General features: G+C 42.1%; 7 protein-coding genes across 16 annotated transcripts in view; 6 read left to right on the plus strand and 1 right to left on the minus strand.

The window, feature by feature from the left end:
* LOC110178455 (uncharacterized) overlaps nucleotides 1-23,022 on the minus strand; it is a 62,390-nt gene that overhangs the window by 11,364 nt on the left and 28,004 nt on the right. Inside the window, exons 3-7 of the mRNA XM_086837791.1 lie at nucleotides 20,922-21,229; nucleotides 9,602-9,776; nucleotides 1,012-1,144; nucleotides 539-682; nucleotides 267-467 (exon numbers count right to left, since the gene is read on the minus strand). Coding sequence (XP_086693917.1) covers nucleotides 267-467; nucleotides 539-682; nucleotides 1,012-1,144; nucleotides 9,602-9,776; nucleotides 20,922-21,229 — 961 coding nt within the window. The remainder of the gene's footprint in view (nucleotides 1-266; nucleotides 468-538; nucleotides 683-1,011; nucleotides 1,145-9,601; nucleotides 9,777-20,921; nucleotides 21,230-23,022) is intronic.
* Nucleotides 6,133-7,961, plus strand: LOC110178453 (uncharacterized). The gene is made up of 2 exons (XM_020945587.2): nucleotides 6,133-6,310; nucleotides 7,642-7,961. The coding sequence occupies exons 1-2, from the start codon at nucleotides 6,187-6,189 to the stop codon at nucleotides 7,809-7,811; spliced, it is 294 nt and encodes a 97-aa protein (XP_020801246.2). The 5' UTR covers nucleotides 6,133-6,186; the 3' UTR covers nucleotides 7,812-7,961.
* On the plus strand, nucleotides 10,117-10,564 carry LOC110178454 (uncharacterized). Its single transcript, XM_020945589.2, has one exon. It carries the CDS (start codon nucleotides 10,117-10,119, stop codon nucleotides 10,390-10,392), a length of 276 nt encoding a protein of 91 aa, XP_020801248.2. The 3' UTR covers nucleotides 10,393-10,564.
* On the plus strand, nucleotides 10,564-12,329 carry Or59c (Odorant receptor 59c). Its single transcript, XM_020945584.2, has 2 exons — nucleotides 10,564-11,556; nucleotides 11,615-12,329. The coding sequence occupies exons 1-2, from the start codon at nucleotides 10,778-10,780 to the stop codon at nucleotides 12,093-12,095; spliced, it is 1,260 nt and encodes a 419-aa protein (XP_020801243.2). The 5' UTR covers nucleotides 10,564-10,777; the 3' UTR covers nucleotides 12,096-12,329.
* Nucleotides 12,360-14,858, plus strand: LOC110178456 (odorant receptor 59b). 6 transcript variants are annotated; one of them, XR_015272815.1, is made up of 4 exons: nucleotides 12,546-13,331; nucleotides 13,381-13,738; nucleotides 13,795-13,995; nucleotides 14,061-14,858. XR_015272815.1 is itself a non-coding variant. In XM_086837793.1 (3 exons), the coding sequence occupies exons 2-3, from the start codon at nucleotides 12,562-12,564 to the stop codon at nucleotides 13,826-13,828; spliced, it is 1,218 nt and encodes a 405-aa protein (XP_086693919.1). In that variant the 5' UTR covers nucleotides 12,360-12,499; nucleotides 12,553-12,561; the 3' UTR covers nucleotides 13,829-14,858. The 6 variants fall into 6 exon arrangements, 2 of the variants coding, with proteins under 2 accessions (XP_086693919.1, XP_020801250.2); XR_015272816.1 differs by having other exon boundaries at nucleotides 12,562-13,331; nucleotides 13,795-14,002; XM_086837793.1 differs by adding an exon at nucleotides 12,360-12,499 and having other exon boundaries at nucleotides 12,553-13,331; nucleotides 13,381-14,858.
* On the plus strand, nucleotides 14,411-14,858 carry LOC147642905 (uncharacterized). Its single transcript, XM_086837797.1, has one exon. The coding sequence runs from the start codon at nucleotides 14,411-14,413 to the stop codon at nucleotides 14,684-14,686; it is 276 nt and encodes a 91-aa protein (XP_086693923.1). The 3' UTR covers nucleotides 14,687-14,858.
* LOC110178450 (odorant receptor 59b-like) lies at nucleotides 15,785-17,682 on the plus strand. Of its 5 annotated transcripts, none has more exons than XM_086837794.1 (4): nucleotides 15,785-15,918; nucleotides 15,972-16,750; nucleotides 16,800-17,157; nucleotides 17,214-17,682. In XM_086837794.1, the coding sequence occupies exons 2-4, from the start codon at nucleotides 15,981-15,983 to the stop codon at nucleotides 17,280-17,282; spliced, it is 1,197 nt and encodes a 398-aa protein (XP_086693920.1). In that variant the 5' UTR covers nucleotides 15,785-15,918; nucleotides 15,972-15,980; the 3' UTR covers nucleotides 17,283-17,682. The 5 variants fall into 5 exon arrangements, 3 of the variants coding, with proteins under 3 accessions (XP_086693920.1, XP_086693921.1, XP_020801244.2); XR_002319340.2 differs by lacking the exon at nucleotides 15,785-15,918 and having other exon boundaries at nucleotides 15,970-16,750; nucleotides 17,214-17,431; nucleotides 17,490-17,682; XR_002319341.2 differs by lacking the exon at nucleotides 15,785-15,918 and having other exon boundaries at nucleotides 15,970-16,750; nucleotides 17,214-17,424; nucleotides 17,490-17,682.

The raw sequence follows: 23,022 nt of genomic DNA on the forward strand, positions 1-23,022 counted from the left end.
GCAATGGTTTGTAAACTTGGGATGCGGAAGCCAATTTCCTTTCTTGTTTTATAAATAAATTTTAAAAGAAAGCACACCTTTTAAACAAACCTTAAGTGAAAATGAACCCAATTTTCGCAGTTTTCTTCCTCGTCAGCAAAAAAATAAAAAGAGAAGCACTGAGCTCTGCTCTAAGCAAATGCTGACTTGATTTCTCGCCCAGATTTCTATCGGGGTGTTGAAATACTTATGGCTCCCCGGGGGGATATTTTCCCGGCGGTACTCACCTTAACCTGCTGGTAGCGGAAGGTGAACCAGGCCGCCGGCGGCAGGAGGCCAATCACGATGCAGGCCAGTGCCAGGATGCTGGTCCGCATCGGCCAGTTGAGGGCGGCTATGCAGGGCGAGGAGTCCTCGCAGGAGTCACATCCTTCGGCGCACGGCAGGCACTCGTACTCGCTGTTGCTATTATACGTCGAGTTCTTGCCCTAATACATATTTAATGAGAATAAGGCTCTTACAGGGGCCACTTGGCTCTGGAGCTGCGACGGAGACTCACCAGCATCAGTTTCTCGTACTCCTCCTCCAGCAGGCTCCCGTTGAAGAACTTGTGCAGCGAGACCACGTCGGGAAAGTAGAATCCCTTGCGGCACAGGCATTTGTAGGAGCCGCGCCGAAAACCCAATCCCATGATGGCCTCGCACTTTGAAAGGAAAGTTGGGGGGGAAAATGTGAAATGAGAGATGAAAATTAAGTGCTGACTGCGGCAGAATTTGAGGGTTTGCACCGCAGAAAAGTTCTGTTTATTTCCTATGATAATCTTTTAAAAAAAAATCCTTGTTATTCTTATATTTCTATGTTATTTTACTTTCATTTTTATTTTCTTTCTTTCTTATTTAAACATTCGCTGAAGCTTGTAGATGCCCAGTATTTTCATGGGTTTTGTGTTCAAATTTTCTACCAACATGCATTCACATATTCTTATAAAATTTATAGATAATCTGTGTAATTTTTCTCTGTGTATTCCCTTACCATTGTGGTCCTCTGCTTGCACTTGTCGGTGCCAGCAAAGATGTTCAGCGGTCGCTTGGTGCCCGGCGTGTGGCGCTGGGGGCACTGGTCGATGTCCACGCGCCGCAAGTCAATATCGATGCCAGATGTGCCCCTGCAACAACAAATACAATACAAATACAAATACAAATACAAAAACAAAACACAGAGTCAGCAGAAGGCGTTAAAAATTTATGTTATTAATTTGTCAGGCCAACAATCAACTGGGCGGCACTTAAGCCAAATGGCGCCATTTATAAGCCCGATTCAATAAAACCTGTGTACCGTCCGAGGGGAATATTTATGGACCCGGGTTCTACAGTCTACAGTCTAGTGTTTAGCTCCACCACTCTTTATTTTCCCCAGTTCCCGGCGATAACAAACAATAAATTCTTACTCTGATTGTGCATATCATATGTCTGAGAGATGGAAGGAGAAAAAAAGGGATAAACTAACATGCGTGCTTGGTTCCGGTTTCCCTTCTCCATTTTGAAAACGAGCTCCGGAAGAAGGCAAAAAAATATATAGGAGAAAATTATTTTCTGGCTATTGCTGATGGGTATAGGAATGGGTAGGGCGTTAAGGTTGGCCTTGTCGTCTTACAAAGACATAAAGCCATGAAAAGGGTGCACTAAGCTGTCGCTGGGGCACCTCCTTCGTCAGGATATACATACATACATAGTTGAAACCCAATATGCCTCCGCAAAGGTCCTGCCAATGGGCAGCCACCCAATTACACGCATACCTAAGCAGAATCCAGAGGAGTCCTGCGGCCAAACAGCTGCCGGTCCTTGCCCGTCCGGAACACATGTAGAATTTTACGCATAATCTCAGCCTGCCCGCTTGTCCGCATTTTCACGCCTCGTCCTTTCGCCAGCTTTCGTCAGCTTTTCCCCCACGCTTTTCTTGTTTTCCTCTTGGTTTTCCTCTTGGTTCTTTTTCATTTTTCCCAGAAGTTAGGGCAAGTTTTGTTGTGCCATGATCCCTTTGGCAGTTGGTTTTGGTGTTTGTTTTGCGTTTCTCTAGTTGCCTTTAAGCCTTTCTAAAGGCAAAAACTATATGCAAAGGAATTTCTCTTTGAGATGATTTTTTACTAGTTTGGTTATATGTATTTTTTAAGAGTTTAAATTTCTGGGTTCTTTAAATTTGAATACATTTCCCTATAAAGGGAAATGAATATGCCATAATTCTGCTACAATCGGTATAGTTTCTTAGGGAAAATCATATAAATTATTATAAACAATCTTTTAAAGTTCAAAATTTCACAGGAAAAATCAATTTCACAAACCCTTTTTGTAATATTTAAAAGTTCAACCTAAAGTGTATATAAAATATTATTGAGAATGGAATAGGATGTAGATTGATTTTCATTTCATTTCTTCAAAGGGACATTCCATTTTCCCTTCCTTGCTTCCTTCCTTCCCTTCCTTTCAATGGCCACCCATGGCGGGGCCTAATGGGTTTGTCCCGGCGATATCCGGTGGCCAATGCCTTGGATTTCGGTTAAGGAATCGAGTTGGGAGTCGAATTCGGGTTCGGAATAATGGTGCATGTGAGAGGGGCGGCTGTCAGTTAATATTGACATATCAGTTTGTATTTATTTGATTGTTTCTGACAACTTATTGATTGCGATTCGGGAAAAAAGGGACTTCGGCCTGGGAAATGCACAGCGACGGGACTGCACAATGGCCATATTACATTATCGTAATGATTATGTTAATTCCCGGCCAGTTGATCCCAACGCCTTTATGTCCGGGACCCGAATGGCCTTTTTTCTTTGCGTCCTTTTGCCCAGGATATACATACATGTGTATATGTGTTTGCTTGTATGTTATTGCCTCATTCTTATTTGGCATTTCTATTTGCTGTGGTTTCAGTTTTCCCAGCTCATGTCTTCATTTTGGCCTTTGTCCGTGTCTGGCTTTGTTGTTGTTGACAGTTTTTGAAGATAATTTGTAAACGGATATTAGAAAATAAGCTGATTGAGCCCCGGACAGAATGAGTTTTGTATACAAACAGAGGGACGTGTGCATATTGATTTATTAGTTTGAGCGCAAAGCCACAAGGATATATGTTCCTTTGCGATGTGACAATGTTTGCCTATCGTCTGGCCGTCACTTGATTTAGATATGATGACAAACGCCTTTTTCTTTGAGGGAGATGGAAGAACTCTGCCTAATGCCTACAAATGAGCCTTAAATGAAGTTAGTTTTTCCCTTAGCCTCGACCTCAGTCCAAAGCCTGTTGAATTCCAATTATGGCCGACATCGTCAAAGGAGAATTTGTAATTTATGGCACTCGTAAGTAAGTAAGTGAAGTGTTCTAACTAAATTTCGAGTGGAATTTAAAGCTTAGTGTTTGCAGCTTGGCATTCGGTGCACGTGCAACAAACACGCACTACGTGAATAAGTGAAATGCATCTTTGAGTAGCTTTTGTTGTGGGAAAGGATTCTCAGGATTTCTGCACACCATATAATACCCGATGCACGTGCCAGCTATTTAAAATTGGTGACACTAGCAGCTACATCAGTGTTCCTCCTCCACCATTTTCGAGGGGGGATTCCCCCTGGTTTAGTGCTGCGTAACCAAAATATGGCAACAACTTTATTGCAACGAGTGGCAACGTAATAGGATGTACCATCCTGAAAACCAAAACCGCCATCACGCACACAGTTTGTAAACAACTCGCTCATATGCGCTGTGCCACATTACGTATACGCCGTGCGTGCCACAATTTTCGGTCGTGGCAGCTAATGCACGTAATCAGTTTTGTAGGTTTTGCACCTCGCAGCAGCAAAGTGAACGGTGGCCAACACACTTCATCTGCCACATTTTAAGGCCTACACGGTACACGGTGCGAAAAATGAGCCATAAAATAATAGTAATGAGCTATATAAAAGAAAGTAATTGCAGGAGAGTATGAAAATGATTCTTAATTTGAAAATTAAAATATAAAAAGATCTGTTTAGTTTCCTTTCTGAATACTTTCTTTCAAAGTTGGTTTATTTCTTATTTTGAGTCAGGTCTCTTTTAAATCTTTGTCCCCACAGTGTAACTGTGTAATTTCCAAACTAATTTCAAATATGTTTCGATGACAGGCCCCGAAATGGATGTCAAACCTTTTTTGGAAGTTTTGGGCGCAATCAGGACTTACTGGGGAGGCCACATTAAAGCAAATATTCAACATTTTCACTTTAATGTTTAGTTAGAGGGAACTTAAAGTAGAGTGTGAGTGAAGTTTGGCAGGTATTCAGCTGCAGGAGATTTGAAATTCATTCGAATGGGGATTTGTTAGAGTAAATGTTTGGTTTTTGCCCGAATACCTATTCTATGCAGGATATAATATACATGTATCTCTGAGGGGGCCGACATGTTGCACATGCAAACTCATAATCAAGCACACATTCAGACCGCTGCAGCAGTTGGGGCCCACAAAGGCTGGCTTATTGCCTGATATTTGAGATTTCCGCTTCCGTTTGCATCATTATGCTGCCGGGACTCCAAGGATACGGGCTTGGGCTTGAGTGGGGCTGAGTGAGCAGCAGCATATTGCAGCTGAAATACTCGTACAATACTCGTAAGTCAAGTAAATACAATGCCGGGATTACGGTTCGCATTTACAGTCGCCCTGCGGCCCGTTTAATATTGAAACTTGCGAACGCAACCCGCAGAGTTGTGAGCGCTAAGCGAAACCTAAATGAAATCAAATAAAATTATTGCCCCAGCAGGAGGTCCTTTTCTGCGCGACGCCGCAGTTCGTCCTTTCGCAGCGGGTGGGTGCCTAATGTGATTTGCTGCCCAGTCTCCTTGGGCCTCCTTGGGCCTGGCCAAATAATTTATAATAAAATTAACTTTAACTTAATGTGAATGCTTATTGTTTCGGCTTGGTAGCTTGATAGCTTGGTAGCTTGATGGCCTTCCCTGCCTGCATATTTCATGCAATTAAGAAAAATGAGGCAGCTACACACACCGCATGGCAAATGAAATTAATTAGCAAGTTTCCGCCACGCTCCGCCGCACCACCGACTCGCTTAGTACCCTCTCTGGCCAGTTTTTTTTCGCTCCTCCGCTTCCGCCACAACGTAAACAAATTAATTTTGCCAACTAATGGGAAACTGATAGCAGCACATTATTAACACGAACCGGACACGGACATGGTCCAGTCTGGTGCGGCATGTGGCCACCAGTTAGCAGCCGGGCGAGAGCAAACTTTCCCGGAAAAATGTTGCCGGAGCTGGATCCAGCCCAACTTGGGCCATTTCTACCCTCGTCCTCCGTCCCCTGTATCCTGCCGTAAGCCGGTGAAACAAATGAGCTTTGTTTGACGTGGTCCTGCTGCCGGAGTGCATTCTATACTGAATATTCTCCACTGTTCCGGTGGCTGAACTAACGAACTTTTAACATTTCCACATTAATTCTACTCGCCAGTCGAGATGAGAAAAGGGGTATCTCAATTAGGCAGCGGGGGCAACTTTTAAAATGAACAGCGAAAAGTTTTAAATATATTCAAGGGATAGCAACTAGGGAATATATAAATGTTTATATATAAATATCTTATTTTTTTAAAGGGTTATTAAGGAAGTCATTACATTTTAAATGTTGCTAATTGTACAATTACCTTACCTTACATATTATTTTGTATTCGCAGTTTTTAGAAAAACTCTGCCTCCCTGACGGAATTTTCAAAACCATACAATAGCTACATTTTCCGCTCAAACCAAGCCCTGGCCTAGACCAAATTTATGTTGCAACTAATTGCAGGCCGAACGAAGCCAGGCAGTCAGTTGGCTTTTTCCCAGAAGGTCCTGCCTCAGATCCTGCCCCCTTTTTGCTCCTCCGCTTCCCACTGGCTGCGTGTGAAATTTATTGAGCGTGGAAAGTCATCGAACGCGTAAGTAGGCATGTGTGAGTGAGGAGGCAGCGGCTGTTTTATAATTGATTGCTTTAATTAAATTTTGAAAACACGATGTCGGGAGCAGAAGAGAGCCCAGACAGCCCACCTGCGATAGAGCATCGCATCGCCTGCCTTTGTGCCTTTCGCGTGTAATTAAATTTTAAACGCTTACTTAGGCTGAAGCGAACTGCTTGCAATAATTACGGAAGCCATTAGGCAGGGCTTTTCCACGGCTCGTAGCAGTTTTCCACACACACAGAGAGATGTTCCTACCCGTGGTACATTTGTTATTCTTTGGCCTGGCCGCCACGTGGGCTTTTCAATGGCAGGACGATTGGCCCCACAGGAACTTGACCTGGTACCAGAGGCAATATTACCAAAGCAGATGTGAGTTCGTAACACGACATTATAAATAAATTAAATAATTATGAATTGTACACTAGAAGTATAGGACCTTAAAATATTCGTATTCTTTGAATATGACAATTTTTGATACAAAACAATTTTTTTAAGAATCATAACTAAGCCAAAAATGCAATAATTTTAATTCGGATAGCTGTTCTGTGCTAGTTTTTTTAATATTAAAAAATCTGCATACTCAGTTTTTAAAGTTTACAAGTTTCAAATTTAGTCAAATTTTAAGAATTTTTTCAATGTAAAATTTGGCCTAAAAAAATTGAACAATTTTTGAAAAAAATAAATTTCTTCCGGACACAGCTAGATCGATTCGATTTTTCATGCTGATCAAGAATATATATGATTTATAGGGTCGGAAATGACTCCTTCACTTTCTTTTAAGCTTCAGACTAATATGATAATACCATTTTGTAAGCCTATATTTATCAATATTTTTATATGACCATTTTTTCAATAAATCAAAGATTATAAAACTCATAAATAAGCAAAAAATCCATTAATTTTAATTCGGATAGTTGAAGTTTACAAATTTCAAATTTTGTCAAATTTTTAAAAATTGATTAATATAAAATTTGGCCTAAAAAAATTGAATAACTTTTGAAAAAAATAAATTTCTTTCGGATATAGCTAGATCGATTCGGCTGTTTGTGCTGATCAAGAATATATATGATTTATAGGGCCGGAAATGATTTCTTCACTGAGTTTTAAGCTTCTGACTGAAAATGATAATACAATTTTTAGCTTATATTTATCAATATTTTTATATGACAATGTTTGCAACAAATCAAAGTTTAAAAAACTCATAACTAAGCAAAAAATCCATTAATTTTAATTTGGAAAGCTGTTTTGAGCTAGTTTTCATAGAGTTAACAAATCTGCATACTCAGTTTTCAAAGTTTACAAATTTCAAATTTTGTCAAATTTTTAAAATTTGATAAATATAAAATTTAGCCTAAGAAAATATAAAAATATTAAAAAAAAATATTTTTTCTGGATATAGCTATATCGACTCGGCTGTTCGTGCTGATCAAGAATATATATGATTTATAAGGTCGGAAATGACTCCTTCACTGCGATTTAAGCTTCTGATTAGAATAATAATACTCGGAGAGTATACAAATTTTAAAAGTGCTTTATAAATGTAGAAAATATTTTCTGAATTGAATATTTGAATTATTTAGAAAACTTGCGATAGAATTATCATCAGATTAATAATAGTGTATTAATATTTTAAATATACTATATTAAACATATAAAAACTAAAAAAAATAGCTAAATGAATATGGTTTTAAAATGTATAGGGTATCAGAGACTACGGTTTACCACAACCCCCAGACCAGGAGCCACTCCTGAACCCTCGGAGGCCCGTATGGTGTATCCTTGCTATTGCTTCAAGCCTAAAGTGGACGGCATGGTTGAACCCTTTGAAAAAAGGATGATAGAGCCCAAGGAACTATTCTTTCTAAATTAAATTATAGTGCGAAATGATCATCAAATGTCTCTAAAATTTAAATTAAGTTAATTTATGGTTTATAGAGCAATTACAATTGTGTTGGATAATTCGTTAAGCGATCTTATATTTTAAAACAATAAATAAAGCTAGTGTCAAGAATATATATTATATCCTAAGGCGTTGCAAACTTTTAACTATAATTATATTTGTAAGAGAAGCTTCACTTCTTTAACAAAATAACTATAAAGTGGTTGTAAAATTTTATAAAATTTAAGGAATAGTTTTAAATCTGTTTTAAGATGAATTTGAAATTTTAAATATTTTTGACTGACTTAATCTGCTAAAAAGCAGGGCTTCAAATCATAGTTACAGCCACTCATTTTAATCTCTGATGATTTTTTAGGGATAACAGACATATAAACATCAGGCTGGCTTTGAAAAACAAGAGCCACGTAATCCTGGCCATCGCCCAACCAGGACACCAACACTCACTGCCTCTCTTAGCCACTAAGTGAAAATAGTTTGTTGGCCAAAACGATGTTCTTGCTATTGCAATCTGCTGTCTGTTCCCTGCTCCTTGTTCCCTGCTCCTTGGTCCTTGGTCCTTGCTGATGTTCAGCTGTTGTCTGCTGCCAGCCAAGTGATAATTGCGAATTATGGATGAAGTAGAGTGGAAGTGCAGACAACAACGATGACAGACTGGCTATGGCATTTTGTGTCATAAATATCAAAGTGGTTTTCAATTAGCTACTATCGTCATCAAGCGAAAGGTACTTAGTACATCGATGCATAAAAGCTTGAATTAATCACAAAACTATAGCTTTAATGGGCTAAAGCATTGCTCTGGTAATTACGCATTCAGAGTGCGAATTAATTAAATATGTTTTCTCGAAATTATGACTCCCCCCGGAAGCAACATCAATGGAGTTCAACTCAAACTACTTAATTGGCTCGCCTCGTTTCCAATTCACTTTTAGAGCTCAACCGAAATTTCAATTGGAAAAGTTCCCGGAAACAGAAAAACTATTTGGGTCAGACAGAGAAAAAAAAAAACATATTTAAAGTGGAGTGAAAAAAATACAGTTGACTGGGGAAAATGGAGATGAAAAGACAGCAGCACGTTATAAAGTTTCATAAGAATGTTTTGCTCTTTTAACGCACTCTCCTTTTTGGCCCGATGCGTGAGCGGAATTTGGTAGCATTCGGTCCTTTCCTTCTCCATCTTCTTGGCCAAAAGTTCGATGGCTGGGAAGTCCTAAAACTAAAACTCAGTCGGTGGCACATTGCACGTGCCGCACCAGAGCCATTCAGCTATTCAATTACTTTTCCCATTCCCATTCCCAGACAAAAGCCAAAAACTGCCACTCGCTCAGTTTTTCCGGCTTTTCCAGCGAGCAGCAGTGGTGCTATAGCAGGAAAACTGCTTCGTTGGCACTTAGCACAGCGCGGCGTCATTGCAGTTTTCTTACAAAATTTCCCAAGCTGCAAATTATTTATAGAATGCTCATCCAATGGCATCCGTCATGTGCATGTTTTCTCATATGCGCCTTTTGTTCCAAATACACAAAGAAAATGAGCACTAAAGTCATTAAAAATGTATTGCTTAAAGAATACTCAACCTTGAAAGGGAAGTAAAAGTCAAAACATTTTATAGAAATATTTGAATATTGAGATTTAAAAAGAAAGAGAGTAGTTCTTGGAGCCTTTATCCCTTTTCTATGGTTTCTATGTTCTAAAGATCTACAATTCTTTTAGTAACCTTTCCTTGTTGGTAATACTTAGGTAATATAGACTTAACATTTTCTTACTTGAAGTGATAGGTTCCATTTTCGTATCCAAAGAATGGCACCGTGTAGGTCAGCATCCAAATGTTGCCGCCACCGCAATCGTAGTAGGGTTTTGACCATCTGCCGTCCTCGTACTTCACAGCCAGCGTGTCGTCCTCGATGCGCTCCTCGGTGCGGTTCGAGTAGAGATGAAAGGCTGCAAGGACAAGGGAGGCAAGGAAAGGGTGTTCAATATCGTAATCCATTATGCAGAATGTAATTAGAGGAACCAGAAATCGATAAGCCAGTAAAGGGATGCACTGCGAGGAAAAAACTGAAGCTTAGAGTTTAGGGATAATTTATTTATACATAGAGAAACCCAGAAAACCCCAGTAAGCTCTTTAAACTAAAACTCTTAACTGTAGAGACTTTGATCCCGACACTCCACACAACAGTTTAGTAATTCATCTGGTAAACAAGTCGAAAATTCAGTAATATATATATTTTATTTACTCTTGAATTTATAAATCCACCTGAAAACTTCTCGAAGCGAGAAAATGAATCCAGATCGGAATCCGAGCCTTAGGAAGATGGAGCCGCTGATGGAACCCGTTTCCGCGGTGCAACGCATGTCCTCCGCTGGCTTCCGTGAGCGCCGCGCCGTTGTGGAAGCCTATCGTGGCCCACAGGTGGCTCCGGATGATGCCATGCTCCCCATGCCGCCACACAATAAGGTCCACGATTTTGGGAAGATGCTGCAGAATTTTCGAGAGCAATTGGCCATGCCGGGACTCTGGCAACGCACATTGCGACTTCTGAAGAAGCGGTTTTAGTACGTTTTAATTGTTATTAATCTTTGGTAGATGATACTCTTCACAAGTCCCCACCACAAAATCATAGGAAACATGTAGTGTGCTCGATTTTAGGCTACGCAAGTAAGGTTGTTTACAAATTGTTTTCTTTTATTGTTCGAACAAAATATATATTAAGAATTAAGGTAGATTATTTCCCAGTGTTTCACTTTCATTGCCTAAGCCAATCCTGCAACTAATGACTTTATAAGTGCAAACACGCGGCCTTCAAGGACTCTTCCTCCCTGATGAATAAACCAAAAATGACAAGGCATTAAAAAGAGATCAGGAAATGCATTCTCGTCCATATAAAAACCCAGCTCGAGTTACGCAGTCACTCTAAAAGTACTTTATCTCCCTCCTTGGAATGAGTAAGCTGCTTTTCGAGCGCCTGGCAGTGGCTCCTCTTGACCAGCGGGTCACATCCTTGGATGCCTGCGCCTACTTCTATCGCTTTGCCACCTGCCTGGGATGGATACCGCCGGTGGAGAGGGGTTGGCTTAGGTGGACATACGCCTTGTGGACAATAACCACCATGCTGATGGGTGTGGTCTATCTGCCCCTGGGCTTGTCCCTCACCTATGTGGTGCACTTTGACCGCTTCACGCCGATGGAGTTCCTCACCTCGCTGCAGGTGGATCTCAATTGTGTGGGAAATGTGATCAAGACGTGTGTGACCTACTCGCAGATGTGGCGGATGCGGCGGATGAATGAGCTGATAGCTCCTCTCGATGACAGATGCCGCACTCCCAGCCAGAGGGAGATCCTACACAAAGTGGTGGCCAGAGTGAATCGTGTGATTATATTCTTCATGTGCACATACTTTTCCTTCAGCATCTTGACGCTCTTCACGAGCATTGCTGTCGGCAAGGCTCCATGGCAGCTGTATAATCCCTTTGTGGATTGGATGATAGGCACCTGGCAACTGTGGGTTGCCTCAATTGTGGAGTTCTTTATGGTTTGGACTGGGGAATCACAGGAGTTGCTAGCGGATACATTCCCCATAGTCTTCATCTCTCTATTTCGTGCACATCTGGCTATACTCAAGGATCGCATAGAGAATTTGCGAAAGGATGAGGAGCTCACTGAGGAGGAGCATTACGAGGAGCTGGTGGCCTGCATTCAGGATCATCGCACAATTATAGAGTGAGCATTAGTTGGGGGATTTCAAATCACAAGTAGCTAATATTATTATATTATTCAGATGCTCCAACATCATCCGTCCCATGTTGTCCTACACCATCTTTGCCCAGTTTATGTTGGTTGGCATCGTCCTGGGCCTGGCAGGCTTTAATATCCTGTTTTTCCCCAACACCATCTGGACGATCCTCTCGAATATCGCCTTCATCATGGCCATTTGCACCGAGACCTTTCCCTGCTGCCTGCTCTGTGAATTCCTCATCGAGGATTGCTCCAAGCTCAGCGATGCCGTCTTCCATTCCAACTGGCTGACGGCCACAAAGCGATATAAATCGGCAGTTATATATTTCCTGCATCGAACTCAGCAGGTCATTGAGTTCAAGGCTGGCTCTATTTTTCCCATTTCCGTGCAGAGCAATATTGCAGTGGCCAAGTTTGCTTTCACCATCATCACAATTGTCAATCAGATGAATCTGGGGGAGAAGTTTAAGAGAAATAGAGAAATGGCAGGAGACCTAGATAGAGTCCTGATGGAGGATAACTAGTGAGAGATTTTCGGAAACAATATTTGCACGAAGGCACTCTAAATAGTTGTACACTCACTAAACTTGCATCCTCAAAAAGTATCCTTCGGGAAATATAATACTAGAGATTTAGAATTGTAGAGCAGATTTCAAATCAATTATCAAATGTTCTCCTAATTGTTGCCCCATTAATTATTGCTATATATAAATATAGTTCACAGGGTTTTCTCACCCCGAATTGAGTTATTAGGAAAATCCATTTAACAATTAATCGTCTAATTGACAGTTGACAGAGCTGCCTGCCTGCCTTCGCCTAAATAAATAAATCCCAGTTCGCACTTTGCCCGATGGTTAACTCTAATTACAGGCCACAAAGCGATGGGGCGTGGCTTTTGGCCGGAAATCGAGCACCTGTCCAATTATCGGTGGGTGACAGTTCGTTCATATATAAAGCCAGTAGTCAGAGCTCTTTGCATAGACGTAGGCCATGGTGCTGTTCCAACTGATTAATCCGGCTCCGCTGGAGCAGAAAGTGCAGTCCCGTGAGGCGAATATATATCTTTATCGGGCCATGTGGCTCATAGGATGGACTCCGCCGAAGGAGGGTCTACTGCGGTATGTGTATCTCTTCTGGACATGTGTACCCTTCGCCTTTGGAGTGTTCTACCTACCCGTGGGCTTCATCATTAGTTATGTGAATGAGTTCAAGAACTTTACGCCTGGGGAGTTCCTCACCTCCCTGCAGGTGTGCATTAATGTGTATGGAGCGTCTGTGAAGTCCACGATTACGTATATATTCCTCTGGAGGCTGAGGAAGACGGAGATGCTGCTGGACAATCTGGACAGGAGGCTGCAGGGTGATGGAGATCGGAAGAAGATCCATGACATGGTGGCCCGCTGCAACTATGCGTTCCTCATCTACAGCTTCATCTACTGCGGCTATGCGGGATCCACTTTCCTCTCTTATGCCCTCAGTGGTCGTCCTCCCTGGTCGGTTTACAATCCTTTTGTGGACTGGCGCGATGGCCTGGGCAGTTTGTGGATTCAGGCCATCTTTGAGTACATAACCATGTCCTTTGCGGTGCTGCAGGATCAGCTATCGGACACGTATCCCCTGATGTTTACTATTATCTTTCGGGCGCACATGGATGTGCTCAAGGATCATGTGAGGAATTTGCGAATGGATCCGGAAAGGAGCGAGGCTGACAACTACCAGGATCTAGTTAATTGTGTGATTGATCACAAGATGATTATACGGCAAGTTTGTGTATTTGTTTAGAAACTAAAAGTAATTTGTATTCTCCAGATGCTGCGATATGATCCGTCCCATGATATCCCGCACCATCTTTGTGCAATTCCTCCTCATTGGTTCTGTGCTGGGTTTGACTTTGATCAATGTGTTCTTCTTTTCGAACTTTTGGAAGGGTGTGGCATCCTTTCTCTTTGTCATCACCATTCTGCTGCAGACATTCCCCTTTTGCTATACCTGCAATCTCCTTCTGGACGATGCCCAGGATTTGGCCAACACCATTTTTCAATCGAATTGGGTCGATGCAGAGCCTCGATACAAGGCCACCCTCGTGCACTTTATGCATCATGTCCAGCAGCCTATAATATTCATTGCAGGGGGAATTTTTCCCATCTCCATGAACAGCAACATAAGCGTGAGTCTGGGATTTATCACAAAAAAGAAAACTCATGTCTCTCCACTCTATTTTAGGTGGCCAAGTTTGCCTTCAGCATCATCACAATAGTGCGGCAAATGAATCTGGCCGATCAGTTTCAGTAAAATTAGCTCAGTTATCCCAAATTATCCTGCCTGCACTCGCCACGAGCACAACTGCGATTCTTTATGTCCGTGATTTGCATAAAATCTGTATATGTTGTGGCTTATCTCATAAGATTTTGGCTGATTTAGTTGGTAAATGGTAATGGCGTTGCCAAAGGATGTGAAAGTCTGACTGAATTTGCAAATTGTGTTAACAGACGGAAATTACAACGGCCGACTCAGGGCTCTGGGAAAATATTTCTGTGGCAAGGAGCAGAGGGAAGAGGCAGCCACAGGAAGTACATATAACCGTTTACATATTGTATGCGATTTTTATTTAAATTTTATGTTAAACACGTGACTTGTAACCAGCGCAAAAGGCAGAGGCGGAAAATAGCACACAGTAAGCTCTTTAAACTAAAACTCTAAACTGTAGAGACTTTGATCCCAACAGTCCACACAACAGTTTAGTAATTCATCTGGTAAACAAGTCGAAAATTCAGTAATATATATATTTTATTAACCCTTGAATTTATAAATCCCCCTGAAAACTTCTCGAAGCAAGAAAATGAATCCAGATCGGAATCCGAGCCTTAGGAAGATGGAGCCGCTGATGGAACCCGTTTCCGCGGTGCAACGCATGTCCTCCGCTGGCTTCCGTGAGCGTCGCGCCGTTGTGGAAGCCTATCGTGGCCCACAGGTGGCTCCGGATGATGCCATGCTCCCCATGCCGCCACACAATAAGGTCCACGATTTCGGCAAGATGCTGCAGAATTTTCGAGAGCAATTGGCCATGCCGGGACTCTGGCAACGCACATTGCGACTTCTGAAGAAGCGGTTTTAGTACGTTTTAATTGTTATTAATCTTTGGTAGAAAATACTCTTCACAAGTCCCCACCACAAAATCATAGGAAACATGTAGTGTGCTCGATTTTAGGCTACGCAAGTAAGGTTGTTTATAAATTGTTTTCTTTTATTGTTTGAACAAAATATATATTAAGAATTAAGGTAGATTATTTCCCAGTGTTTCACTTGCATTGCCTAAGCCAATCCTGCAACTAATGACTTTATAAGTGCAAACACGCGGCCTTCAAGGACTCTTCCTCCCTGATGAATAAACCAAAAATGACAAGGCATTAAAAACAGATCAGGAAATGCATTCTCGTCCATATAAAAACCCAGCTCGAGTTACGCAGTCACTTTAAAAGTACTTTCTCTCCTTGGAAAAGATGAGTAAGCAGCTTTTCGAGCGCCTGGCAGTGGCTCCTCTTGACCAGCGGGTCACATCCTTGGATGCCTGCGCCTACTTCTATCGCTTTGCCACCTGCCTGGGATGGATACCGCCGGTGGAGAGGGGTTGGCTTAGGTGGACATACGCCTTGTGGACAATAACCACCATGCTGATGGGTGTGGTCTATCTGCCCCTGGGCTTGTCCCTCACCTATGTGGTGCACTTTGACCGCTTCACGCCGATGGAGTTCCTCACCTCGCTGCAGGTAGATCTCAATTGTGTGGGAAATGTGATCAAGACGTGTGTGACCTACTCGCAGATGTGGCGGATGCGGCGGATGAATGAGCTGATAGCTCCTCTCGATGACAGATGCCGCACTCCCAGCCAGAGAGAGATCCTACACAAAGTGGTGGCCCGGGTGAATCGTGTCATTATATTCTTCATCACAATTGTCAATCAGATGAATCTCGGGGAGAAGTTTAAGAGAAATAGAGAAATGGCAGGAGGCCTAGATAGAGTCCTCATGGAGGATAACTAGTGAGAGATTTTCGGAACTAATATTTGCACGACGGCACTTTAAGTAGTTTTACACTCACTAAACTTGCATCCTCAAGCAGATTACAAGTATCCTTCGAGGATTATAATACTAGAGATTGTTTCTCCCATTAATTATTTGCTATATATAAAAATAATTCACAGGGCTTTCTCACCCTAAATTGAGTTATTAGGAATATCCATTTAACAATTAATCGTCTAATTGACAGTTGACAGAGCTGCCTGCCTGCCTTCGCCTAAATAAATAAATAATAATTTTGGCCGGAAATCGAGCACCTGTCCAATTATCGGTGGGTGACAGTTCGTTCATATATAAAGCCAGTAGTCAGAGCTCTTTGCATAGACATAGGCCATGGTGCTGTTCCAACTGATTAATCCGGCTCCGCTGGAGCAGAAAGTGCAGTCCCGTGAGGCGAATATATATCTTTATCGGGCCATGTGGCTCATAGGATGGACTCCGCCGAAGGAGGGTCTACTGCGGTATGTGTATCTCTTCTGGACATGTGTACCCTTCGCCTTTGGAGTGTTCTACCTACCCGTGGGCTTCATCATTAGTTATGTGAATGAGTTCAAGAACTTTACGCCTGGGGAGTTCCTCACCTCCCTGCCGGTGTGCATTAATGTGTATGGAGCGTCTGTGAAGTCCACGATTACGTATATATTCCTCTGGAGGCTGAGGAAGACGGAGATGCTGCTGGACAATCTAGACAGGAGGCTGCAGGGTGATGGAGATCGGAAGAAGATCCATGACATGGTGGCCCGCTGCAACTATGCGTTCCTCATCTACAGCTTCATCTACTGCGGCTTTACGGGATCCACTTTCCTCTCTCATGCCCTCAGTGGTCGTCCTCCCTGGTCGGTGTACAATCCTTTTGTGGATTGGCGCGATGGCCTGGGCAGTTTGTGGATTCAGGCCATCTTTGAGTACATAACCATGTCCTTTGCGGTGCTGCAGGATCAGCTATCGGACACGTATCCCCTGATGTTTACTATTATCTTTCGGGCGCACATGGATGTGCTCAAGGATCATGTGAGGAATTTGCGAATGGATCCGGAAAGGAGCGAGGCTGACAACTACCAGGATCTAGTTAATTGTGTGATTGATCACAAGATGATTATACGGCAAGTTTGTGTATTTGTTTAGAAACTAAAAGTAATTTGTATTCTCCAGATGCTGCGATATGATCCGTCCCATGATATCCCGCACCATCTTTGTGCAATTTCTCCTCATTGGTTCTGTGCTGGGTTTGACTCTGATCAATGTGTTCTTCTTTTCGAACTTTTGGAAGGGTGTGGCATCCTTTCTGCTTGTTATCACCATTCTGATGCAGACATTCCCCTTTTGCTATACCTGCAATCTCCTTCTGGACGATGCCCAGGATTTGGCCAACACCATTTTTCAATCGAATTGGGTCGACGCTGAGCCTCGATACAAGGCCACCCTCGTGCACTTTATGCATCATGTCCAGCAGCCTATAATATTCATTGCAGGTGGAATTTTTCCCATCTCTATGAACAGCAACATAAGCGTGAGTCTGGGATCTATCACAAAAAAGAAAACTCATGTCTCTCCACTCCATTTTAGGTGGCCAAGATTGCCTTCAGCATCATCACAATAGTGCGGCAAATGAATCTGGCCGATCACTTTCAGTAAAATTAGCTCAGAGCTCAGTTATCCCAAATTATCCTGCCTGCACTCGCCACGAGCACAACAACTGCGATTCTTTATGTCCGTGATTTGCATAAAATCTGTATATGTTGTGGCTTATCTCATAAGATTTTGGCTGATTTAGTTGGTAAATGGTAATGGCGATGCCAAAGGATGTGAAATTCTGACTGAATTTGCAAATTGTGTTAACAGACGGAAATTACAACGGCCGACTCAGGGCTCTGGAAGAATATTTCTGTGGCAAGGAGCAGAGGGAAGAGGCAACCACAGGAAGTACATATAACCGTTTACATATTGTATGCGATTTTTATTTAAATTTTATGTTAAACACGTGACTTGTAACCAGCGCAAAAGGCAGAGGCGGAATATAATAATATAAAACGGATCGCCCAGTCTGTCTGCCTAGGGAGCTGGAAAAGCTGGAAAAACTGGGGAAACTGGGGAAAGCTGGAAAAACAGGCAACTGGGGGAGGAACTCAGAGGGAAAGCAAATATTATGACATATTTTTGCGGTTTACTTGCCGCACACGCGTCTCCATATGAGTGCTGAGGAGTGTGGGTATGAGTATGAGTATGAGTACGAGTATGAGTGTGAGTTCGAGTACGAGTACATAAACATGTAAAGTGGTTAGTATGAGCCAGAAAAGATGGACACTGATATATGATTTTGCTGGCCGTATGGCAATGTATACCCAAAGCATCGATAGAATCTAACAATAGCAGGAAATAAGAAAAAGAAAAGAATCCTTTGTCATTTTTATCTTGGTCAATCGAGGGGAAAAACTAATATTTTACTAGCAATTTAGTTTAATTTTATATGAATGAAGCTTTAAGCAAACATTTAGCAAGTTAGTTGACAGCTGAAAAGGTTCTCCAAGCATTTAAATAAGAATTTAACTTTGTAGTAAGCAATTTATTTATTTTATTGAATTAAAATGACTATATAATATGTCTTTTTTAAACGTACTCCCCTAAAAACTCATTAAATGTTAATTTCCCACTGGTAAAAGTGCCTCTAAACAATTCACTGCGCATTCGAGTAGCCACAAAAGCCCAAATGATTCCTCCCCCCGAAAAAATCAACAATTAGGCCAAATCATTATATATTGAGTGCACTTAAATCGACATTATTAATCATTTTTTGAATATTACAACCAATAAACCGAACAGGCTATTAAATGCACTCGCATTTCCATTGATTGCTCCATTTGGCGAAATCGGCGAGCAAAAAAATATTATTAATTATGCCATGAAAAGGTAATCACTTCGCGAATTGGCTTTTTCGGCCAAATAAAAAGACACAACATTTGCATTGTGCACCGCAAACATATAATCAAATTAATTGCGCCCGAATTGGCCGCAAATTGGTTGTGGCGTGAAAAGTGTTCGGCAAGGCTTAAACGTTGTCCTTGCGAAAAGTGTGGCAATAATTTAATAAGGCTGCAATGCCACGATTTATGACTCTCTGGGGGAAACTCTTTCCCATAAAAGTTTTTTCCGCTGCGGCAGGACGAACTTTAAAGCCAGGAGCAAATATGCAAATGCAGTTTCAGTTTCAGCACATCGTAAATCATGGTTCGCTGGGGCTTAGGGCGACTTTGGGCCAGTAGATAAATGAGACTTGATGTCAGGACACGAACCCAGCTTTCGTTTATTGTTTGAGCCACAAATATAATTTGGCAACTTGGTTTTTTTATTTGTTTTCCAGTCGTCTTTTCAATTTTGGCGGCCATGGCAAACAAAACGGATGTCCAAAACGGACCTTTATCTATGGCAAATAGTTGGCTCCCAGCCTGCAATCAACTCTTGGCCGGATGCGGCTCCCCCCTGGCCAACGCTCCCAAAAAACGCTATTAGTATGCATGGGCGTCCCAACCCCCCTTTACCGAACAGCTTGTTTGCTTTCGATTCCATTTGTTTTCCCTCGGCATGTCGCGGTGATGGGTGTGTGTTAGTGTGTGTGTACGAGTGTGTGTGGTTGAGTGTCGCAGCCAAAGTCACAGAGTACAATCAAACGCCGCGGCGTATACGTAATATGGCAGTGCGGCCGTTTACGTTACGTATACGTACTGTGCACATTTTTCAACGGCATCTCTCATGCAATTTCCCACATGCAATTTGCAGGCGGCACCAGAGCCTGTGGCCGGTTACAAGGGAGTTGTCACACTGAGAGAAACATATGGTAAAAGTAATAGTTAGTGTAAACTTAAAACCCCTTCTCTCAAACGATTAAGAGCTCTATGCTTTTTATTTAGCGTTGGTCACACTAATTTATAAACCCACTCTCCAGGGGAAAACTGTTATTAGTGTAACCAATGCTTGCTAACCCAAAAAAACCGATTAAAATAATCAATTTTCTTTGCAACATTAAAACACTCTTACATTTTGGTTATCAAAAACTCATCAGAAAATAAAATCTATATCTGAATTGAAATCACCCGAGTATATAATATTTTTTGCTCAGTGTAAATGCCGTGGGAATACCGAAAAAACCCTTGTTCCACGTTTAGTATTAGTTGTAGGCAGGCAAACAAATAATTTGCATGCCAACGTTGCACACGCAAGCCGTCGGACCCGGCATACACGAAGGACACGGAGGAGTCCTGCGGCCAGGGGGTATCCTGCGACGTGGTGTAACCGTAACCTTTAATTTGCAAATTATTTTGAAATGTTGCGGCATGGTCGTGTCAAGTGCATTTGTTCCCGCCGCGGAAAACTATGCAAACAGCCGGTCAAAATCATGTAAGGTTGCTGCCAAAATAAGTTTACATCATTAAAATTAATTTCATGCAACTTAAATTTAGCGAGGGACTAGGACATCAGGAAAAGCAGGGATCAAAGGACACTCGACACAGCTTTGCCAGTAAGTCCTCGAGCTCCACCGGATGTCGAGTCTTGCATAAAATTAGCTCACACGCATCGTTCTTAGGGGAGAAAACGGAAGTCCGGCTAATTACGAACGGAATTGGTAAATTTGCACCAGGTTCAGGTAATTTCCATTTAAAGTGGAGTTCGCTGGGATCCTTAGATTCTGTTTATTTATTATTGCTTAATTGTGGCGCTGTCAGGGGGACATTTTCGGTCATTTGGTCCTTGATAAATCTGGGTAAAATATGCGACTCTCTTTCGCAATTAGGCGAGATGCCCCAACTCTGATTTTTGCCGTCGTCTGGGCGGTGACTAATGAAGTCGCAGATTAAAGCTTGCAAAAATAAATATTTAATGTCCTTTGTATAGTATATGTACAGTTCAGGGTAAAATATAGCAGCAAAGATAGAATGAATACATTAAATATATATTTCTTTAATTAAAGAACCTTAAAGTTAAGGTAATGGGAGAAAAAGAATGAATTTGAACGAATATAATAGGTATTATTTATATTTTACAATTCCTTTCTTAAATTACAATATTTATTAGCAAACTTTTAAGGACATTTTATCTACTTGGAACTGTTATATTGACTGCCACTGTACTGTGTACGTATATGTGGGTCCTGCTATCGGGTCGCCATAAATAAGGAGAGGAGCTTCTGCTTACCCCAGCCGAGAAATAAATCAAGGACATTCCCGAATCCCAAACACAGATTTCAGACGACGAACGTAAGAGCTACCCCGGGATACTTACACTTGAGATACTGCTCATTCCGGGCTATCACCTTCTCGGCGTTCTTGCGGGCCAGAAAGAACCATTCGGAGGTATTGCCCAGATAGTGATACTCCATGGCCAGATCCTTGGCAAAGACCGCGCCCAGATTCGGCGGCGGCAGGCGGTAGGCGAAGGGACAAAAGAGTCCTGGCTGGGCGGGATGCTCGTTCCAGTCGAAGCAATTTCCGGCCGCGAATATATCATCGTCGAACTCCACCATGGACAGGACGGAGGCGTGCAGCAGGTTGACATCCTCCTGCACCGAGCGTCCTGTGGTCTTAAAGATTCTGTTAGAGAGGGGAAAACAGAGAGAGAAGAGGGAAGCATATATCGGATATTAGTTAAAGGTCCTTTGAGCGCACCAAAAAAATATATGTATTTCAATTGAATTTATGATGATGGCCAGTCAGGAAATTGCCTGAAATTGCATTTGAAATGCAGAAAGGAAAAGGTATTGGGGTAAATTTATTAGAAAGATAAAGTCTTTTTTAAATTTACCTATTCAAAATAATATTTTCTATTATTTTTTCAACAATTTCTAGAGATTAAACGAGGTCGTTAACCAATGTCCTTATTATTATGTAAGTGACACGAATATTCTGCTAAAGCTTTAAGTGGCCACACCCCTTTTAATATATACTATGTATTATATATTAATATAATAAAATATAATACAAGAAACTTGGTTGCAACTCAAGCAGAGACCCGAAAGTGGCTCAGTGGACCAGCAAGAGAGCTTCTTTTCTATGTTTTATACTATATATTATATATATACATATATCCCCGAACAGAATCAGGGGGCGGAATACGGTCACAAGTGCATACTTATAGGCGCGGCGCATTCAAGCCTCAGCCTCAAACTGTGCTCAAGTGCGCTCCTGCCTTCCTATTGTCTGCCAGGATGCCAGGATACTAAGGATACTAGGATGCCTTGCCCCTTAGACCTCTTCGCCCCAAAAAAAAAAAAACGAGTAAACGAGAAAATTACATTGAAGATTTCAGAGCAGAGCAGAGAGTGGGGGCCCTGAGATTACCACCTTGTTTTGTCTGTGTAATATTAATTAAATTGTTGCTTTAAGGAGAGGGAGGGTACAACGAAAAAAGAATAGAGAGTGAGAATAAAAGAAAGTCGCAGACATTGGCTTCAATTTCATTTTCCAATACATTAGCCAGGAGCAGAGACATCAGGATAATGGGAGCCTTTTTGGCGGGGGATCCTTGCAACGCTCGAAGCTCTCGCTCATGTGACGCGCTCGCTAATTGGGCGTGGCTCATTAATTCGCTGGCGGGCCTCATTTGTAAATGTCAACGGCATTTTGTCAGCTGAGAGCCAACAGCTAACACACACCACCCACATACCCACAACCAAACACAAATCCCCCTCAGCCTTTGCCAAAACCAAACCAAACCAAAGCAAATCCATGCGAGTGTCCAAGGCCGTGTCAGGGCTCAAAAGTCGCCTAATGATGATGATGACGCCGCCGCCATTCGCCGGCGATAATGCTGACTTAGCTGGGAGCCCGACATGGAGTTGACAGCGTTTCTTTCCAACCAACCAGCCTCCTCATTATTTATGGTAAATGGTTCCGAGTTGAGAGCAAATATATCCATCTCTTTGCTGCATTTAAACAGAAAAAATAGGTCTTTAAAATGTGCTACAAGTTCACTTATAAGATATTTCTCCCAGTGCCTTTTTTCTTCAACTTTTCCCTCGACTTTACCACCCCAAAATTAACATTCTCCTTAGACAACTTGAACTGTTTGCGTGCTTATATAGTTTCGGGATGCCTACAGTTGCAGTCCTCCTCCCGAAACCCTTCCTTTTCCCTGCTAGTCTTCCCTAAAGTGTGTTAAAAACACTTTTCACCACTTGAGTGCTGAAAAAGAGGGGGGGGGGGGGAAGGAGGTGGAAAACAAGCGCCAAACAAGCTTCAGGTGTGCCAGTGGCCAGGACGAGAGGGAGCCAGGAGTAAGTAACTCACTAAGTACTCGAGAGTGCTATCTCACTACCTTTTGTCCTTTGTCTGCTTACATATTGCCTCTTCGAGGGTTAACACTGAGTCTCTGCTGTAAGCAAAAA

The sequence above is a fragment of the Drosophila serrata genome, unplaced genomic scaffold, assembly GCF_035046125.1.
Source record: "Drosophila serrata isolate PLE 108 unplaced genomic scaffold, ASM3504612v1 contig_334, whole genome shotgun sequence".
NCBI classification, from domain to species: Eukaryota; Metazoa; Arthropoda; class Insecta; order Diptera; family Drosophilidae; genus Drosophila; species Drosophila serrata.